The sequence below is a fragment of the Semicossyphus pulcher genome, unplaced genomic scaffold (assembly GCF_022749685.1).
Source record: "Semicossyphus pulcher isolate SPU_LCO1_2020_fin unplaced genomic scaffold, fSemPul1.0.p SCAF_15, whole genome shotgun sequence".
Taxonomy (NCBI): domain Eukaryota; kingdom Metazoa; phylum Chordata; class Actinopteri; order Labriformes; family Labridae; genus Semicossyphus; species Semicossyphus pulcher.
In genome coordinates this window covers 26,601,047-26,622,380 of record NW_027211659.1, presented here as the reverse complement: position 1 = coordinate 26,622,380, position 21,334 = coordinate 26,601,047, and the positions used below count along the sequence as shown (strand labels likewise).

The 21,334-nt window shown below is 44.1% G+C and overlaps 1 protein-coding gene across 1 annotated transcript in view; it reads left to right on the top strand.

The window, feature by feature from the left end:
• The window catches only part of gli2a (GLI family zinc finger 2a), an 88,462-nt gene that overhangs the window by 40,649 nt on the left and 26,479 nt on the right, over positions 1-21,334 (top strand). The window contains exons 3-4 of the mRNA XM_069663240.1: positions 7,567-7,672; positions 18,851-19,056. Coding sequence (XP_069519341.1) covers positions 7,567-7,672; positions 18,851-19,056 — 312 coding nt within the window. The remainder of the gene's footprint in view (positions 1-7,566; positions 7,673-18,850; positions 19,057-21,334) is intronic.

Here is a 21,334-nt window from a genome sequence, read left to right as displayed (position 1 = left end):
TTATCTTGTTTTCCTCGCATCCTCTTGAATTCACCACCATCCTTACCATCCCTGCTACAATAACAAACCCAGCGCATTAATTACTCGATCAGGACTACAGCTGCGCTCTAAAGGGGCCAGGCGATAAATCAGAAGTCTGCACTGGAAGCTGATTATCCTGACACCTCATCAGTCTTCACAGAGAGGCCCACCGCCTGCCACAAGGAGCGGCCTGCAAAGCCAGCGCTACCTGTCTGCTAACATCACAGGAAGGATGCACCCAGGCTCACTAAACGCCCCACACTCAGGCCTGGTGATGCATGGCGGTCATTTTCCCGCGTACATTTTTTGATATTGTAGTCGACCACGGATCTCAGTGATCTGAGATCATCAGAACTTTTCAGAAATTAAATACATTTAAAGGAAACATTTTGGAGTTTCCTCGTGCTTGCTGCCTCCCTCGGTACCTATTTCACACTGAATGGATGTTAGCACCTCCAGCTAATGGCAACCCAGGTGAGATAAGGTCTTCGTAGCAGTCAGTCTTTAGGACTATTAGGAGAGGCGGTGCAGCACCTTGCAGCCCAGGTGATGGATCATGCTGGTGGTGGGTTCTTGGGGTTACAGGCTGGGACTAAGGAGTGATTGGCTGAGGCATGGGTGCAGATCTGACAGAGACAGATCGCAAAGGAGAGAGGCCAGCTGGGTCTGAGGGGTGAGGGTGTCATGGCACAGGGATACAAACACATACTAGCAAAAATTGTCAGCGCAGCATAATAGCATGCAGAGTAAACTCAAAGACAGTTGATTCTAAGACAGTATTTTGCACAGCAATGTGAACAACACCCGTGATGCAAATAAATTGGCTCTAAAGTTAAACCAGAGACAGCTCCTGCTGAAGGTGAAGGTGAAATTGAGTTTTTAACCAATGAAAATAAACAGATGATCCAGCGGTCACAACTTCCCCAAGTAATACGTTCATTCATGTCTTCTTCTTTTGGTCTGAAGACGTTTTTATAGTCTTACTTAAGTTTGACTTGCCAAAACTTGTCTATGTTAGATGTAATTTTAACGTGATAAAATAACAAAACCATCACAATCTTAGCATCAATGTCAGTTTTCTGTACTTGACAGTTATGGACACAAAAACTATAAAGCTGCTTTCCCACTGGTCAAAAACCTGCCAACACTCGGCTTTTCTGCTAAGTGGGAAAGGTTACAATCGGCATTCAGACCCGGGTCAAATGACTCTGCAGTAGGCCCGGGTAAGTAGCGCCTCGGTTCTGATCGGCATCGATGGGAACACAAAGCCTGTGTTGACACGCTTATTTCCTACTCCTTTCCGGCGCGATGCTCTGTCTGCAACTTCTGCCACTCCTCGTCATCTCAGCTACAAACTCCGCCCGTCTCCGTCTGAGCAGCGCTCGAACATCGTTCCACGTTTGTCGGCGCAGAGTTTGATGAACAGACTGAATGAGTGATAGATACAATAAAGACCTAACCGCCGTTACATCTTCACTGGTTACTAACCCTGTCTCCGGCATGTTTGTGGCGTCAGACGGTGACGCAGCAGAAAAGAGACCGACAGGAGTATACTTCACTGGCAATGGGAAAAGAGACAATCGGCATTTATATGTGGGTCTTTACAGGTCTGAAAAACCTGCGTCAGCTTTTGGTGGGAAAGGGGTAAAAGTGTGAGTTACAATACCCATCCCTCCACACACCTGCTGACAAATACACTTTGTTATATTAGAGATCTAAACATCTCATTCAAAAAGTGCTATAAAAAAGTTACAAGCCTCGACCATGGCCCCTGAACAGTCCAAACCTCTGGAAACAACTGTGTTCCCAGGGAGAGAGCGAGTGTTTGATGTGTACATCATAACATACAGAGACTTTGCACGAGTTCACAGGGACTAATGAATTTCCGCTCAAACCGTCTCGTGTCATTACAGAGACCACTGCCCTAATCCACTTACCTTCTGCCCAAAATCCCCCTATCAATAAAAAAGGTATCATTTTACCCTCCCTCAGGGCTGTTAAAAGCAAAGAGCCACTCTGTTAAGACTTCCTTTCATAGATGGCAGCGGTTCCGTGCTCTCCTGTAAGCCTCTAATCCCTCTGTCGCCATCACTCGCCCATGTACTGCCCTAGAGGAAGCAACGTCTTGCAAACTAAACCTGCAGGTTTCATGTTGTGTGTGTAGCGCAGGATTCACGGATTAGGCTAAACACACACTTTTTATTAACCTTGGGCATAACACTTGCTGTGGTGTGTTTTGTGTGTGCGTGCGTGTGTGTGTTTAAGAAAGACATGTCTGTTCAACCTCAAAGTAACACGTTGGTGTTTGTCTCAGTCACTCTTGATGGTTGCTTACTGAAAGTGAACTGCAGAACAAATCACTGTCTGTGTGTGTAATTGTGAGTGTGTGAGTGTGTATGCATGCTCATGAGCATTTGTGTATAGCTGTTGGCACGGCGCTGTGTAGTTAGGATCCGGGCCAACTTTTTCTGCTGGAATTTCCTGTCTGAATTGAGCACCCCCACCTCTCCTACTCCTCTGCACTTCTCTCTTTCTCTCGTGCTTCGCTCTCTCTCTCTTCCCCGTTCTCTGAAAGCACGACAAAGGCTTTTTTCCCCCAAAATTATTCCTGGCCTGGCCCGGCCTGGCCTCTCAGGGCATTATTATTATCGTTGAGTACTTCCTCGTAGACATGAGCCCACTCCACTCTCGGCTGCAGCACGGTCCTGATCTGGGGCTTCATTTGGACATAATGAGAGAGTGCTTTCCTTCCTCTTTGTCTGAGTCATGAGACTCATAGGGGCCTTTGTTAACATCGAACACCTGGCATTGTCTTTAGTGAAAGATCAAACCGGGGCTTTAAGATGCAAACTAAAAAGGAGAAGATGTGGGGCTCTCTCCCTGCTGCTCGGCAGGATGTTTGGCACGTCTGGAGCCTCGTTATGGGGGCTCGGGGCAAAGATGTGTTCGGGCTTAAAACAAACACGTTATGTGAGATCAGAGCAGATACAGCGGCTGTGAACGACCACCAGTCAAAGGTTCCTGGGGGCTGGATCGGTTCGTGATATTAGATTACTCCCACACAAAAGCCCCTCAGTGCAGCGTGCACGTAACTGCAATTTGAGCCTGTGCCATGATTAGCAAGATTACACCTTCGATAAAACATACGTCTGTCTGAAAGGAACTTTATTAAGACCTCTTTTCTTAATGTCGGTACATAAACCCAACCAAACTGCAACCGTTTCACAACTTTAGTGTTAATTATGGTTGCAAAACTCATAAAATGTGACCTGTATCTCTTCAAGCTTTAGTTGGATGCCAAACTAGTTCTAACGCTTTCTTGACTGTTTAATTTGGAAGTCTAACAGGACATAATTATTGCTGATTTGACCGCCGAGCCCTGCACATGCAACACTGACTCTAGGGGAACCTTGATTGTCATATTATGAAGCCTCGAGCCAAGCAGCTGTATTTGACTGGTTGGAAATGAGATTGTGTTGGATAAACTACACAAACCTAAAGAGTTAACCGTGACATCATGGTTATGAGAGCAAGCTTCTTCATGCAGTTGTTCAGATCTGATGTAACACGGCTTTGCACACACAAAGGGCTCCATCGGTGAGGGCGTGTTCTTAAAGATAAAGGTGAGATGGTAAAGCACGTTTCAGGAAGTTTGAGCAATAATCAGAGTTACGCTAAAGTAGCCTGAACAGTCCTCTGTAGTCCTGCAGGGTGGAGAAACCCTACATGCTAACACGCCCAAAGGGGACAGGCAGGTGGTAAATCAAGACACCGAGGCGTATGAATCGTCCAAACCCTGAACCTGTTGTTAGTCGTCCCTGCAGCCCAGAAAACAATGCCGCTGTCTGGATGATGGAAGTGCCTGTTCAGCCCTTATTGTACTTACTGCGCCTGTTCAATGATGTGCACTTAAACACAGGGGTCATTTCTGCCGTGCTAACTTTATGTACTGTGTTACTTTGCTGACATCTTTGATCATCCAAATCTACCAAATATCAACACCCCACCTGCTTAAAGCAATCATCTCCAAGATTTTAATTCCAATAAATGTCCATTAAGTCTCTATCTATCGCTGAATGAGGTAACACAATGGTGACTGAGCCTATGGCCCACTGATGAAAGCATTCGCAGTATCACAGACTGGGTGTCTGTGGTGACTCACAAGCGGCGCCCAGTTAGTGACGCGTTTTCCATCAGCCAGCAGTGGTTGGTCTGCCAGAGAGGGTAGGTGGAACTAAGCGGCTGCTTTGCCGCTCTCTGCAAGTGTTGCAAGTAAACAGTAATCTACTATGGCTGAACAAACAAAGAAAAGATGGATGACTACAGATACAACTTCAACAAGAAGTGAAAAAAAGAAACAAACTCGACGCTCAGATGAAGCAAACAGTCGTTATTATAATTTAAAAACAAAGCATCTCAATGCTTGACATTGAATGACGTTACACCTTGATAACTCCTCCCTTCTCAGACGCTGAATCCAGCTGTCTTTGGCTGTCTCTTTTCTCCACTCCCCCTGCACAACAAAAGTTAACCATTGTCTTTGCTTCTGACTCCCTGTTGCTTCGCTCAATTAAATGATATGTGTGTGACGAAAGGCTTTCTACCGAGAAGGTGCTGTAGACAAACATTTTGATTCAGTACTTCAGTGTGATGCTAAGTAACTTAGTAAAAAGACAAACAAACTAAGGGCACATGAAAAGGCTCCTGCAGTTTGACGGTTTAATTGATCAACTGTCCCATAACTCTAAAAGGAGCCAGTGTGTCGTCGTGACTTCCAGCACCACCTTGCTGTCTTTGTCGCAGTCTGGTCTGTTCGTCCCGTGCCCTCCCTCTCCTCCAGAGATGTGCCAGGCAGCACAAGCGGGGGGCACCTCTCAGACAAAGCCCCAACTTCTGGCTCCACTTGTGAAACAAAGCTCAAACTCCTTTTCCCAGCTCTCACTCCCTCTCGCTCATTTACTGGGTGCCTCTTTTGGCTTTGTAACGCACAAGTTGACTCGGAATTGGCCGTCTGTCTCGCACACAAAAGCAAAGGGAGGGTCACTGGCTGAGATCCAGCGGCGTAGATCTGGAAACGCAGAAACCTCGGCCTTCTGAGCTCTGAGACGAGAGGAGACAGCAGACAGCGGGGTTTTTACAGCTCACTTTGCCTTCACAGAAATATGTGGCTCTTTAGGCATCGTGTATCAGCGGCTCTTTTGTTACTTTTCTTAATTCTTTAATCTGAAAAACCTCAGGACTAAGCAGGATTTGATTTTGGTTATTTTTTGCACGTTTATATTTTGCTTCACAAAAACGGCGGTTAGATAAAACAAATCTTTGTATACGTGGCATGAGTGATTTAAGCAGATGTCTTTACGCTGATGCATCAGTTAATTCAAAGCTGATGCAGAGTTTTAAAGGGGATAAAAAAGTCATTGTTGAATAATGCCTCTTCTTTAACAAATTCCTCAGCAGTCAAATGTTTCACAGGTCAGAGCCGCCCTCAGGGGAGCTACTGTCCCAGTCATGGTAATCCCACCAGAATTAACAAAGAACAAGATGGCACAACGTCATGATGATTGCCTCAATCACAATAACAAAAGGCTCAATCAGGGTTAAGTAGCAGTAATGTCTGTCTTTGTATTAGGCATCACCTAAAACAGCGTTCCGACACTGCCTCCAGGCTCAGAGTCCTGTTACGTCTTGTTTTCGCTGCACTGGCTGGAGCGCGTTTGGACCCCTGAGGCTCGTCTCAAAGGAGACTGGCTTTAAAAAGCAAACTTTGTTAAAGTAAAAATCCATACTGTAAAGCTGTGAAGACAATGACGAACACTTGGCTTAAATGCTAGATGATATGTATTGAACTTTAGGGACCCCTCCCTTTGTCAGAAATTAATTATCATGCAGGAAATCAGCAAACAGAGGAACTAAACTGGACGTCCAACACTCTTACAGTGGAAATGTTTATCAGCAAGCTTTATTTTGAAAGTCTAGTGAGACATTACACATTCATTATCTCTAACAAGATCACTTCATTTAGAATGTTTAAAGTTGTAATCTTGAAGATCTCAGTTTCGTTCTCTTTGGCGGCACCTGTGGCGATAAACAGTAATTACAGGAGCACACTTCCCAGATATCTAGACAGTGCTGCATGTGTGACGTCCACGGTTGGCTCCGGTTGTAACTCTTGATTTTCCTGGCTGACGGTCGCTTTCTTTTTGAAGTTGTATCCGTAGTCATCCATCTTTTCTTTGCTTGTTCAGCCATAGTAGATTACTGTTTACTCGCAACACTTGCAGAGACCGGAAAAGCAGCCGCTTAGCTCCGCCTACCCTCTCTGGCAGACCAACCACTGCTGGCTGATGGAAAACGCGTCACTGAAGCAGCGGAAAGGCTACAATCGGCATTCAGACCCGGGTCTAATGACTCTGCACTAGACCCGGGTAATTATAGCCTCGGCTCTGATGGGACACAAAAACTCGATGGGAACACAAAACTCTATCATGCCAATCTTCGCCCCCTTTCCGGCGCGATGCTATGCTCCGTTGGTAACTTCTGCTAACCTGACCAAAGAGCCTGCTCGTGCAAAACTGAACATTTTTGAATTGGAGCGAAACTGAGCAAGCTGCCGATTTTTCATGAGATCGGAGTTTGAAAGTTTTTGTAGGCTTCAAATCTCATATCCCCTAAACACTTTCCATTTATTTAGCCATTGTCTTGATCAACTCAGTACACTCACTAAATCGTTTGGCCTAAATCATCCTCGACATGTTTCCTCATCTCAGATTGGTATCACATTGGTGTGAAAGGATGCACTCATTTCCTTCCCAGTGGTCTTTCAGAGAGAGATAATGATGTGCTCTCACTGAGCTCTGACCTTTAACCTCACTGGTCTGTGCTCTCAGGTCATCCCAGGTTTAGTGGACCGTACAGCCAAGGAATCCTAATAGCAACCAGGGATCAACCCAAGGGAGCCGTGTTGCTCCATGCTCTCTGTCTCTGTCCCTCCACAGCTCATACACTTAATGTGCTTTCAGGAAACATTCTGAGTTTCTGTTTTCGATCATTTTCCTGCATCAAACACTTAAACCTGTGAAGTATCAGGAGCCCTTTTGTCTGTAATAAGAACTCTTCTCATCCTTCAATCAAGACCCAAATGTGTCCCACTCACAGCTTGTAATTAAGACAGTTATTAATGAAGATATGCTGTGCTGCCTTAATGAGTCTTCCCTCCGGCCAGCAGACCGTTTATGGCAGGAAACGGTGGATTTGTGCGTCCTTTATCTGACACATAAAGCACCCTCATCGTTGTGTAAACCTCACTTTGATAGAGCGAGACATTAATGAAACATTTCGCTCTCAGGGCAAAAGCCACAACAGTGTAGACGGTTTCAATTACTGGGGTGATACAGGAACTGTAAAACGGTGCAGTTGCGTCTCCCGCTGTGTTGCAGGTATTAGTCTGGAACTGAATTACTGCCTTGTTTGTCTTCCTCTGTGATGTTTCAGTTCAGGTGTTTGTTTCACTGTTGTGACCGTTTGCTCTCTTCTTTGTGCTCACAGGTGCCCACCACCTCTTCCCCACATTTCACACACCCATCCCAATCGACGTGAGGCACCACGAGGGGCGGTACCATTATGAGCCACACCCACTCCACGCCATGCATGGGTAAGTGTCACTACACATTATTGGTCATTCAGAAAAAAATGGTGAAATTCACAGTTTATCTTGCTGTGTAACAAATCCACTGAATAAAAGGTGTATTAAATTACACACAAGGAGGACAGAAGCTGCCAAGATAAAAAAAACATACTTGTATAAGTATAACATAATTTTTTGTACATTTAATGGCACATTTTCTTTATTTATCATGTTGTTTCTTTGGTGATTTATTTAATTTCAGCAGCTCTGGACCTCCATACTTGGTTTAAATACTTACCCGTGTACGAGTAGACATGGACTTAGTGTATAGATCATTCAGCTTCAGTGAAGAATTGTTACATTTTAATACAGGATATTTTCCACGTATGATACTACAAGACCATGTGGTACTCAAATGGGAGAACTGTAAGTTTATGGGTTAATTAGACAATGTAAATAGAACACAATACTATCATATATGTATATATTTCATTCATAATGAATACTTATTCACCACTTAACACACACCAAACCAATCCTCTCGTCAGCAGAAGGAACAGACCGCTCATTTGTTGTAGCAGCAGGTAACTTTATATGCATTGTAGCGTTGTGGGGTAGTTAGACGGATGGAGGAAGAACAAGGAAGAGGCAGTGTGTGTTGCTGGCTCAACAGAGCCCAGATCTATTTCTTTGTCGCAGCAAGAGCTAACCCGAGGTTGAGGTGTCCCTGACAGGTTGGCTGACTGCTTTCCTCCTTAGCTCTTGCTCGCTCAACATGCGTCTTCTTCTCCACAGAACGCCGATCCCCTTAAAAGTTGCTTTGTTAGAATAACTCTCTATTCAAACAAACAAACAACAGCAAACAATAACTTAAACCCAGCGCTACACTATGTTGTTTAGAGAGGATCAATATCCCATGCGAAGGTAAGTTGTCACTTTGCCTTCTTCCTTCTCTCTGAGATTAGCTGCCAGTCCTCCCTATTTATCAGCAGAGCTGGAAAACAACATCACCTAACTCTTACTGAGCGTCGGTGACGGAGCCAAGTTTAAATGCACCAAAACCAGACAAGACACACAGAGCAAGAGCAAGACGAAAATAGAGTCAGACAAGCCGCATTAGCGCGATACAACAGACTGTTAACATTTCCAGTCCTATCTCCTCTCCTCACTGCAAAATGAGGAGCTCTGCCAGGAAACATGTCTATAAAACAGCTCTGCTGAGAGGAAGCCATGAGGAGGACCTTACTTCAGGAATTCCTGATTTAAAATTGACAGCACCAACTTTAGTTGTTAAATCTTTAGAAAAAAAACGCTTAAAGTTGACGTTCACGTGTGTCATTTTAAAGTCTTTCCATTTTTAAATGATCTCACCGTTTATTTGGAGGAATAGTTTGGAAGTTCCTCTGCGTGCTCTGTTCTCAAACTTTATCCTAACCCATCCAAGAAACACAAATGTATTTTCTGACTCTATTAAAGCAGCATTACCATAAAAAGTCTGTCCTTTCTTACATTTCCTGGCCTTCTTTTCTTATCTAGAATCCAGGAAGGGAACCCAGGAGGAAGATCAATAGAGGTTTTGTGAGAACTCTGCTGTTACATTTAAATTCAGCAAGATCAGGTGATACGTAGTGCAGGCAGAGCGATTTATCAACCGCTAAAGCGAGGGAAAGGAGGGGAACAAAGTGTGGCTGTGCAGCGGGCTTGTTTTGATTAATGTGATGTGACTCTGACAGCGTGCTCCTACTAATTCATCAACACCTTGATATACCTGTCTTTTCCCCAGCATGCAACAAACTCGCCTAATTACTGTGTCGTCCCGGTGAAATGGGGCAGGGTGTCGGCGCGGGGCGCGTGGTGGCAGCACTTTGTCAGGTGCTGCTTGCTGTGTGTCAGGTTTTTACTTCCTGTTTGAAGGATCGTGCTAACTCCATGTGAAGAGCCCTTCATCTCTATTTGTGTGAAACGTAATGAGGGCTGTAGGTCATGATGTCGAAGATGTCTTAATGGAGATCCTGCAGAACTCAGGGCCTGTGCACAAACCCCACACGTCATTTCCTGTTTATCTTGGATGTTCTTATCAATACTTCCTATTCTGGCTTAACTGAACAGGAAGTATTGATAAGAACAGCCAAGATAATTTCCCTGGCATTAGTGGTTTCTTTAGGGTGCAGGGTTGGGAGGGTTGCCTTAAAAATGTTTTCCAACAGTTACTAATTACCTGTAAAAAAAAATATATATATATAATCAGTAGCCGAATCCAAGTGTCACAATTTAAAAGTAACTGATTACTTTCAGTTACTTTTGGATTACTTCAAAGCTAAATCTGCAAAGAAAGAAGTTTTTACCCACACCATCCCGGCCGCGGCCGTCACCAGAGACACAAACTATTTTTCAGTAGAAGAAGAAGACGACAGGTTAGCCAACATTTTTAACTGGAATTCTGAGCAGCTAACGTTAGCGGTCGGTCTTACCTGTAAATGTTTCCTTAAATTAGATGTCGAGTCCTATGACAGCATCTTCACAGCCAGAAGGCAGGACGTGCACTGTGCTGCGATGTTGATCCCATTTTCTTCTTTGAAGACAAAGTGATGGTGGAATTTCCACCCAGTGAAAGCATTTTTTTTCACCACAATTGCCATGGCAACCATAGACTGTTGATGGCAACTTTGAGGAGCGGTGTTGTGAGACTTGTGTGTCAAGTGTCATGATGTGTCATAACGTCCGTGCGCAGGTGCATGGTGTTGTCAGAGACGGTCAGACGGACGGTTAAGAAATGAGACGGCAGATGTTACAGAGCATCTTTGGTATTATATCGTCTTCATTTTCCTGCTAATAATTTAATGAATGTACCTGTAATCTAATGACCTCTTTTCTATCTGTACCTGTAACAGAAAGTAGTTGCCTTTCTTTGTATCCCAGTTACGTAACGCCTTTACTTGTATTCCATCACTCCCCTCCTGTTTACATCTAACACTGCAATCCTGAAACATTGTCCATTTCACAATTGGCAGTTTTTAAAAAGGGTTAAAAAATAAATGGAGCACGTCCAGATGTTCTAACTACTGTGATTACACTAGTAGCGGAGGAGGCTTGCTAGTCTTAAGTAGAGATCAGGATTGGCAAGCAGAGATCGCGTTTGCTCAGTTTCTTCTGCAACTCCACACAACCAGATTGTTCTGATTTCCAAAAGTGTGGTCTTTATTCCCACTGACTCAAGTGACATCTCCTTGAGGCAAATTGATTTGAGCAGGTCTTCCTGATGCCACAAAAGCTTCTTTTTCCAATCAGCTAGCTTACAGTGAAGTTATTTTGACATAATTGTGCCTCACAGCCAAACTGTGTTTAACCTGAATGGAAATGAAGCAGCTTCTCCAAATCCTTGAAATCAGGAAGCTTGTTAGGCATGTTGTTCGACTTTGTCTTCAGTCAGGAGTATGTCATATAAACATTGAGTTTATATTTGTTCTTCCATCACATTGTGCAACCTTCTGTTGTAAAACAAATACATGACTGATTCTCTGGTCCTTGAAATGTTTGTAGACCCATGTTGACAGTGGAAAACGCAGGGTCACTTGTTGGATTCTCTGAAGATCTTGCAATCCTCCTCTTCTAAGAAAGCTAGGACACTCACAGGTGGTTGGAATACATAGGCTCCTTCCTAATATGAATCATATTTACACACCTCACCCCGGGGTGCAGATGTCACTACATAAAGCGTTATTGCACATGTTATCGTTCAGCACATTTCCGAATGCATGTTTCAGGATTTAAAAGTAGCAATCTTCAGGCTGTGGTCTCCCTGCCTTTCACGAACTTAACATTCCAGAGAGAGAGACATGTCATATCCAAACTGTCTCTGGAACACATTATGACGAGCCTCTTGTGGGATTACAGTAGAACTCGGGCTTAGAGACGGCACTTAAGTGCTGTTTGCTGCATGTTGTGGAGTCGGGCATCTTCTTCTTCTCAAACCCACAACCCAGCAAAGCCAGCCACCGTGCCAGCGTGTTTGACCGGGTAATTAGCATCCGAAATCCAGCCTTCCGTTCCCAGAACCTCAACGACAACGCAACGGATGAGAAAAACAGATCCCCCGCTCATTCCACAGCCTGTATTTATGCTTTTTGGGAAGCAGTCGGGGGCAAATTGCAGCACTGAAAAGTTGAAATATGCCCAAGGTTTTTGTGTGGCAGAGCTGTGGTGTACACCGCCCCTGTACACAAACAGATGTGGTCCCGCTCGGCAGGCAATCAGCCTGTTCAAGGCCCACAGCCTCACAGCGTGGAATGTGTTGATTAAATACAGTTTACCCATCAGACATTTGGGCTGATGTTTATTCCCTTCATTGTGTTGGTTTGGTTAACATGGAAAGGAGAAGGGTGGGAGGTAAACGAGGGGGGGGCAGGGTTTAAAGTCTGACGATTTGCTGTCAGTGGTTTTGACAGACATGTTGTTATCTTATGTTGGCTCCAGCTCGGCTCATCGTCACGGCTCGAGTCTGAATTTGGATGCTCCCCTGAGTTACAGCCAGGAATGTGCTGCTGAAAAGACAAGGGACCCATCCATCAAAAGCCTGCAGAGTTGCAAATCAATAGCCTCAAATTTTCACGGTTTATCACACGGTCTCAGCGTAATTTTCCTGCACTCAAAAAAGACTAAATGGTATGTGACAGCTAGGGAGCCGAATAATGCATAATTACCCTCTGTATAATCCCATCTCATTTAAGTGTATTATCCCATCGTCTGACATAGCTCCACTGGGCCCCTCCTTTGTACACAGGCCTCGCTTCTCAGGGAGTACAGTATCAAGTTGTGTCCAAATCCTCCGCATCCTGATCAGGGCCCCAAAAACAACCAAGGCAGGATCTGAGCATGTCCCATGTGGGGCAGCGTGGTGATTTATCTTGATCGCCTTGGCTGCCCAGAAGTACAGAAGGGAGTGTGTCACATCATAATTCATCCAACCCCGAGCCAGTAGGGAAAATGCCAGAGAGGCAAATTCTAACATGTTGGTCAGACAGGAGGGCAGAGAGGAAGACAGAAAGGGAACTTGAAGTTGGAGCGTGGCTTAAACACCTCACCTTGAAAACAGGGAGCATCTTAATGACTCTGGAGACGGATCATTGCAAAAGTCATCGCTTGCAGAAAGGCCCATTCAAAGTTTGTGAATTCAAACTCAAGGGACAATATAGAAGTTGAAGTTATTAATACATTTCCTCTCATTATCAAGGCCGGGAAATGTGTGAAAATAACCATCTGACTCCTGCAAAGGCAGAAGTTCTCTGAACTGATACTCTCTGGGGGAGTAAAGGAAGATAGAATAATCATGCAAACTGGGATAGCGAACACTGTTGGACATTCTCTCCTCAGTTGATGGTCTCACTAGAACACATGATAATGGAAATACTTGTGTGAACAATAAAAATTGGGAGCTTAAGGAATATTAAACTACTTTCCCACCACATGGCCAGTCGCTGCCAGAAGCTGTCATTGAAATGTGAAAAAAAAACATGTCAGCAATTATAGGCCGTCAGTGTTGATCAGATGCTGTTTGATGATCTCACAAACACTGTGTTTAAAGCATTTGACCATAGACTGAACCGAACTCATCACAGCCACAGTGACGTCACCCATTGGTTGCCATATTTAGAATAAAGGGTGGAGCTAGAGTAGCAAAGGGGTTAGCAAAGGCTTGGTAATCAGCTAACACTAGTGCTACAGGGTGCATACATTAACTGTGCTGCTAATGTTGGCGAGCAACAAAACTGGCTTTTAACCAAAACCATATAAAATTGACCGTTGAAGGTTTTTTTTCACAATTTTAAAGTAACTGATTACTTTCAGTTACTTTTGGATTACTTCAATACTAAATCTGCAAAGAAAGAAATTTCAATACTTTTGTAAAGCACGAATGCCCCTTTAAATTAAGAGCTGTAATTATGCACATTTAAATGTGCTTTGTTAAGTCTGCTGTTTACACTAATTCACACTCAACCTTCAAGTAAACTGCAAAAAACTTGTTCCAGTCTGGAGCTTGTGTTTTACCCGCACCATCCCGACTGCGGCCGTCACCAGAGTCACAAACTATTTTTCTAGAAGAAGAAGACGACGACAGGTTAGCTAACATTTTTAACTGGAATTCTTTTTTTCAGGTCTCAGTGATAACAAATTGTCAATCCCAAAGTATACCCTGTTCTATCGTCGTACAAAATGACGATAAAACATCCATCCTTTCTTCCAAATATGGTCCCTTCTAGCTTTAAAAAATGGCCACCAATTTGTGACGCCATGTCGGCTGAGTTCGGTTCAGTTCAGTCTTTGGTCGTTACAGAACAAACGTCATTCTCCAGTCGAGGCAGAGGGCTGCATGACCCCTTGAGGTTTCTGACAGTTAAAAGGCGTTTCTCTGCCACTGTTGCCAAACGTTGCTAATAGCTGCTCATGGTGGATTCATGTTCTGTCTCTCTCTAAATAACATAAAAAAACAGGACGGTCAAGACCTGGTTTTTTTGTAAAGTATCTTGAGATAACTTTGGTTATGATTTGGTGCTAAAAATAGTTTGATTGATTGATTGATTGATTGATGCTTTAGACTTGAAACTAGTAATTGAGATCATAAACTCATTCGGAAAATGCTTGCTGGGTGAGAAATCAAGTAGGGATATTTATTGTCATTTACTTTCATACAATGGGACTAGAAAGAATTCAGGCATCGTCACTTCCTGTACACAGTCTGTGATTAAGACTAGACTAGAAAGATATTTGCAAATCTGTGTCAGACAGCTGAAAATGCCCCTGAAACCAAACTGAAAATATTCTTAACTAACAGAAATACTCTAAAACTTCACAAGGTCAGCTTTCTATAAGATCATTACTTTGTCAAATTCATTATTTTGTACAATTTTAATATTTCTTAATGTTGGATTGTGTAAACACAAACGTAAGAGGAAATGTGGAGATCCCATTTTTCTTTAACTCCGTACTAATCGTGGTGCAATCGTCCCCCACCAGCCATCTAATGTACTCTTGCACTCCGGTATGCACTTACTCATAGGGTTACTCATGTACTCGACAAGCTGTACCATGTCCAAATCACTTTTTCTCACAGCAGAGTTTTTAACAATGGAACAACAGAGAGTGTGTAATCACACAGTGCAGAACACAGAGACAAATAGCAATTACCTCCGTCAAAGTATGTCATCTACTGACTCACAGTGGCTTCCTACCCCTCGATGTGTCCCCATTTCTCCTCCAGTATCATCCTTACAAGTCCTTGCTCTGTTTTTGGCGGTAATGAAGGAGTTTTTAACTACTTGCAGATTCTGTTACTATTTCTAGTTTAGTCTTTTCCAATGAGTCAGCCACCCATCGTGTTCAGGTATGATGGAAGTTTCTTTAAATGGCAGCTGCTGATTAAGAGAGGCCTCCAGGAGCTTCCCATTGAAACTCACAGACTTCAAGTAGCATCTTGTCAGAAAGAGGGTGGATCGACAAGGCTTCAATAATGGTACCTGCCAGACGGGACTGTTATTTGCAGCCTCCTGACAGGCAACGGCAGTAAATTTCACCTTATTATCAAGGCCTCGTATACGCTCTTAGTTGTTTGAGTGATTTACTGCAGGTAGAGTGATGTGTGTCGACATGCTGGTTTGTGATCGGCCAAGAAACAAATAACTATCCTCCGTGTATAAAGACACGCCCGGCGCTATGGGCGGGCTGCAAGGGGCCAGGACAGCCGTGGTTAACCTTATGCCCCGAACAGAGCCTGGCTATTTGAAGAAATTACAGAGCATTATTCAAAAGTTGATCGATACTTTTGTGACCCATTTTTAAAAATGTATGTATTCTTGAGCGTCACAAAAAGGGTTGGGAAGTCAGAAAATGTCAAGAGACGGACTGACATACTGTCGGTTTTGGTCTGGAGTGCGATTTGTTTGCAGCCTTGTCCTTTTAACATGCAACATTTTTTAACATACAAACAAATGAAACATACAACTGAAGTAAAACCTGGCATGTAGGTCCCTGCATTACATTGGGCAGGTGTTTCTAATATCGTATCCATTCAGGAAACCTGTTAGGTTGCATTAAGGCTCAATGCTTTTGCTAAGCACTGGGAATCCAAGGGTGAGGTTTCTTTGATGATGTCTGATAAGACAGAGAGCCAGCACCTGTGCCAGCTTACCCAGGTAGTCCATCAGTGAAACACCCGAGCACTAATTTGAGTCAGCACTGCCAGGCTCTGTGTTGGCAGCTCGAAGGCGGGCCGAGGGAAGCGTGTTTTTGTGTATGGAGCGTCTGTTTCTTCTCACTTCACCCCTCCCGCCCGGAACAGAGAGCTCTTTATGGTTGTTTGTAGGGGAAGAGACGGCAGAAAGTTGGCCCTCAGACAAGGCCAGCAGTCTGCAGGCCCTTACTGGAAATGGAGCGAGGGCCGAGGCTCCGGGTTGGTTGGCTCGGCCTGAGATGGGCAGGGCCGGGCCGGCTGCAGGTTGGCATCCGCACAGAGACGGTGAATGAGAGACTGAGCAGGGAAACTCTGAAGGGAGGATGGGGGGAGTTCTGCCAAGCATGCTTCAGGCGCACCTTTCATAGACAGACATAGCCAGAAACTACAACTCAGACCAGTCACACTCACTTCATCAGAGTTCAATAATTTGACACCCATCACTGTTTTTTCTGGATAATGACTATCATAACTATTTACTCACCTTAAGGCACCCATGTCGGTATTCATTTTCAGATGCTTTATTTACATTGCATGCAAGTATCACTGGGGTCATATTTTCTATTGAAGAGGGGTATTATGCTGTTTCACATTTAACATATATATAATGTTACACTGTTGGATGTCCAAACTAAACGTTGGTGAAGTTTCAGATCTGTAAATAAAAGTATGTTGGAGTAATCCCCAGGCTTCTCGGCTCAGTCTTCAGGCTGCTGTGAACGCCACGTTTTCTACACGCTACACTTTGTGATGTCACAAAGTGGAGCCTCAGCAGGCTTCAGAGAGCTGACCAATCAGAAGAAAGCAGGCTTGTAGGGGCGGGGTTTCTTAAAGGAACAGAGCTGACTGGGTCGAGTGTATGAGGGCCTGCACGGAGCACCAGTGTGAGAAAAATGACGCTTAACATTAGCATAATAAAGACTCGCTCCTGGCCATGTGACAGGTTGAAGCGAGGCAGGTAGTTTGTAATATGTGACACAATCCAAAGAGCGACCTGAAAGCCACTTCACTTCTCAATTCAGCACATACAAAGTCTAATATTTCCTCAGAATGACCTGAAACCTGCACTCCTTTTTTAAGGGGGCAAACATGCCGATCACTTTAGTCACTTGTAACTCAGACTGATTGTGTAAGACCCTCCCCTACCCCACGGACAGCCTCACAGTGAGTCATTAGTCTGGTTGTTTCTAATAAAGAGAGGGCCGATTTGCCTTCATTGTTTCCCCTCGACCCCTTATCTTCCTTTTCTTCTCTTTGTCTTTTTTTCTTCAGTTCTCTTAAAGTTCCAGCACTTCCATGAGAATGAAATACATGTTTTATGTTTCGTTGCCATATATGGTTGTCCAGAGTCATGAAGACAAAGGCTCAAGGGGTCATTGAAATTAATTATTCACACCTTCATTATTTTGTTTTACGCACCGTTCCTTACGTGTATTGTCTTCTGAGCATGCTTTCTTTCTTTTGGATTTAGTCAATTTATAAGCCAGGTTCAGCACTGGAACCATGGACTATAAGAGGAAGAAAGTGACAGAGCAATCATCAGTCAGTTTGTGAACATTCTTTACCATTGGTTTGTTGGAGCCAGATAAGGCCCTATTCTGACGAGTGAGTTGAGCTTGAGAGGAGCGCCAAGGCTAGTGCTACCTTGGTTTGCAGATGCATCCGTTAATGATAACTGTTGTATTATTATGGATGCTAATTTTGGCTAGTGACTTTACTTACCAAAAAATGAACAGAGAACTCATTGAAGTATAACCAAACTCTTTGGCTCTATCATGCATTTTACTCTAAAAGGGGACTCACATTTACAGGATAAACATCCTGTTGTATTTAATATGACATGAGGCGAATGACTGAGACAATAAACTCATTACCAAACTGTTTACTGATGTAAAAATCCAGTCAAAGGAAGAGTCAGTTTCTCATCTACTTCTATTCAACATCTTTCTGCAACCAGTGAAGTTGCCCCCTGCTGGCCAATGGAAAGAATGCAGCTTTAAGGCACTTCCTCATTGACCGCACATATTCAACGTGGCAACAAGCTTTCTTCCACTTTTAGAGTCTATTATTGTAACATACGTGTTTCACCAGAGCAGTGTCAAATAAAAGTCCACTAAAATCCTGATTTATTAAGACAGCAGCACAACTACACTGCCATTGAGCCTTCTCTCAGCAGTCATCAGTCCTCCAGCGTGATTGTCTTTCTGATGGCCGAGTCTCTACCAGGTTCATACATCAAACTAAGGGGTCACTTCCTAAAGCTGAGGCACAGTAGGTCAACATACGTACCTGTGCCCCTTCAAAGGCTTGTCCTACTGCCAGAAGCTGGCAGACATTTCTATCTGGAGCTAGTCCCTCAGGGTTATGGAGAATTACAACACCCACTTGTCTGTGTTTTTGCAAGAAGAGCTGCCAATTACCTGCCAGAGATGACAAATTTACCGCTCAGCCTGATGTGACCACCGGGCAGTCGGAGAACTTCGCACGAGACTTCTTCAGGCACCTCCTGTGCTCTCTTATCATACAAATTGTAATACCTGATGTGAGAGACCCTGTAGTTTTGCCCACCCAAACAGACAGAACAACCTCTTCCTGGTAGCCTCGCAGAGGAAAGCCCTTGGTCTCGACTTGTCTGTAGCTCCAGGGCTTAATAGGAGAAGGTGAACAAAAGGGGATTATTATGTATTAGCCGTGGAGCTGTGGAGGGGAAAGGGTGTAAGTGGATTGAGACTGCAGACACTTTAGTGGAACAACAGAAGTTAAGGCTTGTCTACGAACATACCAATGAAGATCACTCACCGTGATAACAGAGCAGAATACAGGCAATCAAATTAACACATGCGGGCTCCACTCCTTCCATCTTTCCTGTCTTTATATCTATCTATAACCCTCATCCTCTATCATTTCTTCTTCTCTTGCATCTCTTTCATCCTCTTCGTATTATTTATTTACATTTGTCATTTCTTACTCCTTCTTCACAGACCTCCAGGACTCACAGGCAGCCCGGTCATCTCGGATATTTCCCTGATCCGTCTATCGCCCCACGCAGCGCCCGGGACGGGAGAATCGCCGTTCAGCCCTCCACATCCGTACGTCAGCCCCCACATGGAGCACTACCTCCGCTCGGTTCACAGCAGCCCCACCCTCTCGATGATCTCAGCGGCCCGAGGACTGAGCCCTGCTGAAGGTAAGACGTAATATCTACTGATTTATTGCTGCTAATACCACAGCAAAAGAAAACCCATAATAACACTAAAACACAGCCAGACACGCACGACCTCCAGAAATAGAAAAAGACAACAGGCAACTCTTAATTTGAACAAAAGCATACCAAATATGAATCTGTAACCAAGAAGTAGAGAAGACAGAAGAAGAAGAAGAAGAAATTGGAGAAGAAGAAAGGTTCATATTCACAGTTTGGTTATGGTTGGAAGCAGAAACTACTTTGTTAGATTAAGAAAGAAGGGTTAAATTTAGGTTACAATTGTTTTTACGTCAGTAAATTTACTTACTTGACTTTTGGTCCTGTGTTTGTGTGACACATTGCCACCCCAAGTGAACTATATCACTCTTTAGACTACGATATCAGACCTTCTAGACGTCCACCACGGCAATGTTTGAGTGGTGCTGACATTAAAATCCACCACCACCAACTTGATTGTTAAGTTATCCCATATTTCATAATCCTGACATCAATCAAAGAAAGAAAAGGTAACCTAACCTTCACTCCTCAAGTAAACCACATACAGAATATATCACTCTCGCTGTGGTGGTGACATTCGTCGTCGGCTTGAAGTGCTGAGTCTCTAATTCAACCTCTCAAAGTAAAGGAGCAATGCTGCCAGTTTGCAAACCCTTTTTTATGTAAAATGTACAAGTGCATTTACAGTTCTTACCTCGGGGAAAGGCCTCACAGATATGCTGTCATTCGCTTGGTCTCGTATAGACGCTTAATGTGGGAATAACTTCAGGAGTCCAGGCACACGTGTTCATCCATAAACACTCTCATACCTGCTAGCTTAGGTTATCATCACCATCATGCATTTGCAAGATGGAAACACTCAGCCTTAGTCTACTAATGATGTGTGCAAAGTACACAATATGATGGATAAACTGCAAGTGATGTGGAATATTTTGCAGCTGCTTTGAGCAGTTAGCATTAAGGCGGTGAGATTAGAGCCGAGCAGGTTTAGAATTTATGTATCCTGCTCACTATAAACCAACTCTGTCTGCTTGGCTGCAGCTCGCTGCACACACACTTGAGTTTACACAGTTGATTATTTTACCAACGGTGATAATTAGTCTTGCACTTTATACGTTCCCCTATATAAGGCACTGAAGCAGACCTTCACCAAGCATGTTATGGTGTTTCTGCATGTGTGCAGGCTGCTGATTTGTATATGTTTGGGCAGGAGAAACCATGGAAATTAGCTCAGACACACAGCACACCACTTCACACACTGGCAAACCTCTTACAGGCTACCCTCATTTAAACAACAGGCAGGAGAGGTGAGGAGCCACAGTCCTGCACCCCGCACCAATAAATCACCAACAAGCACGTAATGTCTCGCACCCTTTCAGGAGAAGTAAAGCTGCAGAGATGCTGCCGCTGATAAAGTGGCAGGGAAGTATGGCACCAATTGGACGACACGCTGCAGCTCTGCAGAACATAAATAATGTCTGTGGAACCACAGAGCTCAGTGGAGCATGTGTAAACTTCTGATAGGCATACCTGGGTGCCAGGCATGTGTTGAAGGCTGTTTGTAGAACCTTAACGGCTTTAGGTAGACTATATAAATAATCATGGTCCTGAGAGTACTGCCACTCATTTGGTTAAATTCAATCAGAAATGAAACAGCTGGAAGGTGGCTGTGCACAGACTCTACCTGTAGTATTTATACAGCATCTGGAGCCCAAAGTAGAATGAAAATATATTCTTAAAGGGGAGGAGCATGGTGTAATACTTGTCTGTACACTGCAAATCTGACTCCTTGCAACACAGCAGTAGCATCCACATCTAAGCCGTGCTTGTGTCGTGGCCCTGTGGCAATGTCAAACAGCCATGTGGTCAGCCACCTTGGTCCATTTGTGGTTTGCACCAAGGTCTTGCCCAATAATCCACATCATCGTCCACTAAGGATGAATGACAAAAACCTTCGGGATCCTGATGACTCATGCAACTATTGAAGTTTAATAACATTTTCATCAACCAGTATATGCCCTTTTTTCAGCACAAAACAGGAAGCAGCAAACCAGGAAGATAGTAAACATGGAGGGGACTCAAAGGAGGTGCAACTATTGCACACACAAGGCTCTGCTGTCACCGTGTCCTTCTTGAACTGGATACTCGCCTGCTGTGGCAGAACTGCGAGTATGACAGCAGTTAGCTCTCATACTCGCAGATCTGTGAAGTGTGGCAGCTAACTGGGGAAGAACTTGAAGTAAAGAGGAAGGAAACCCCTTGC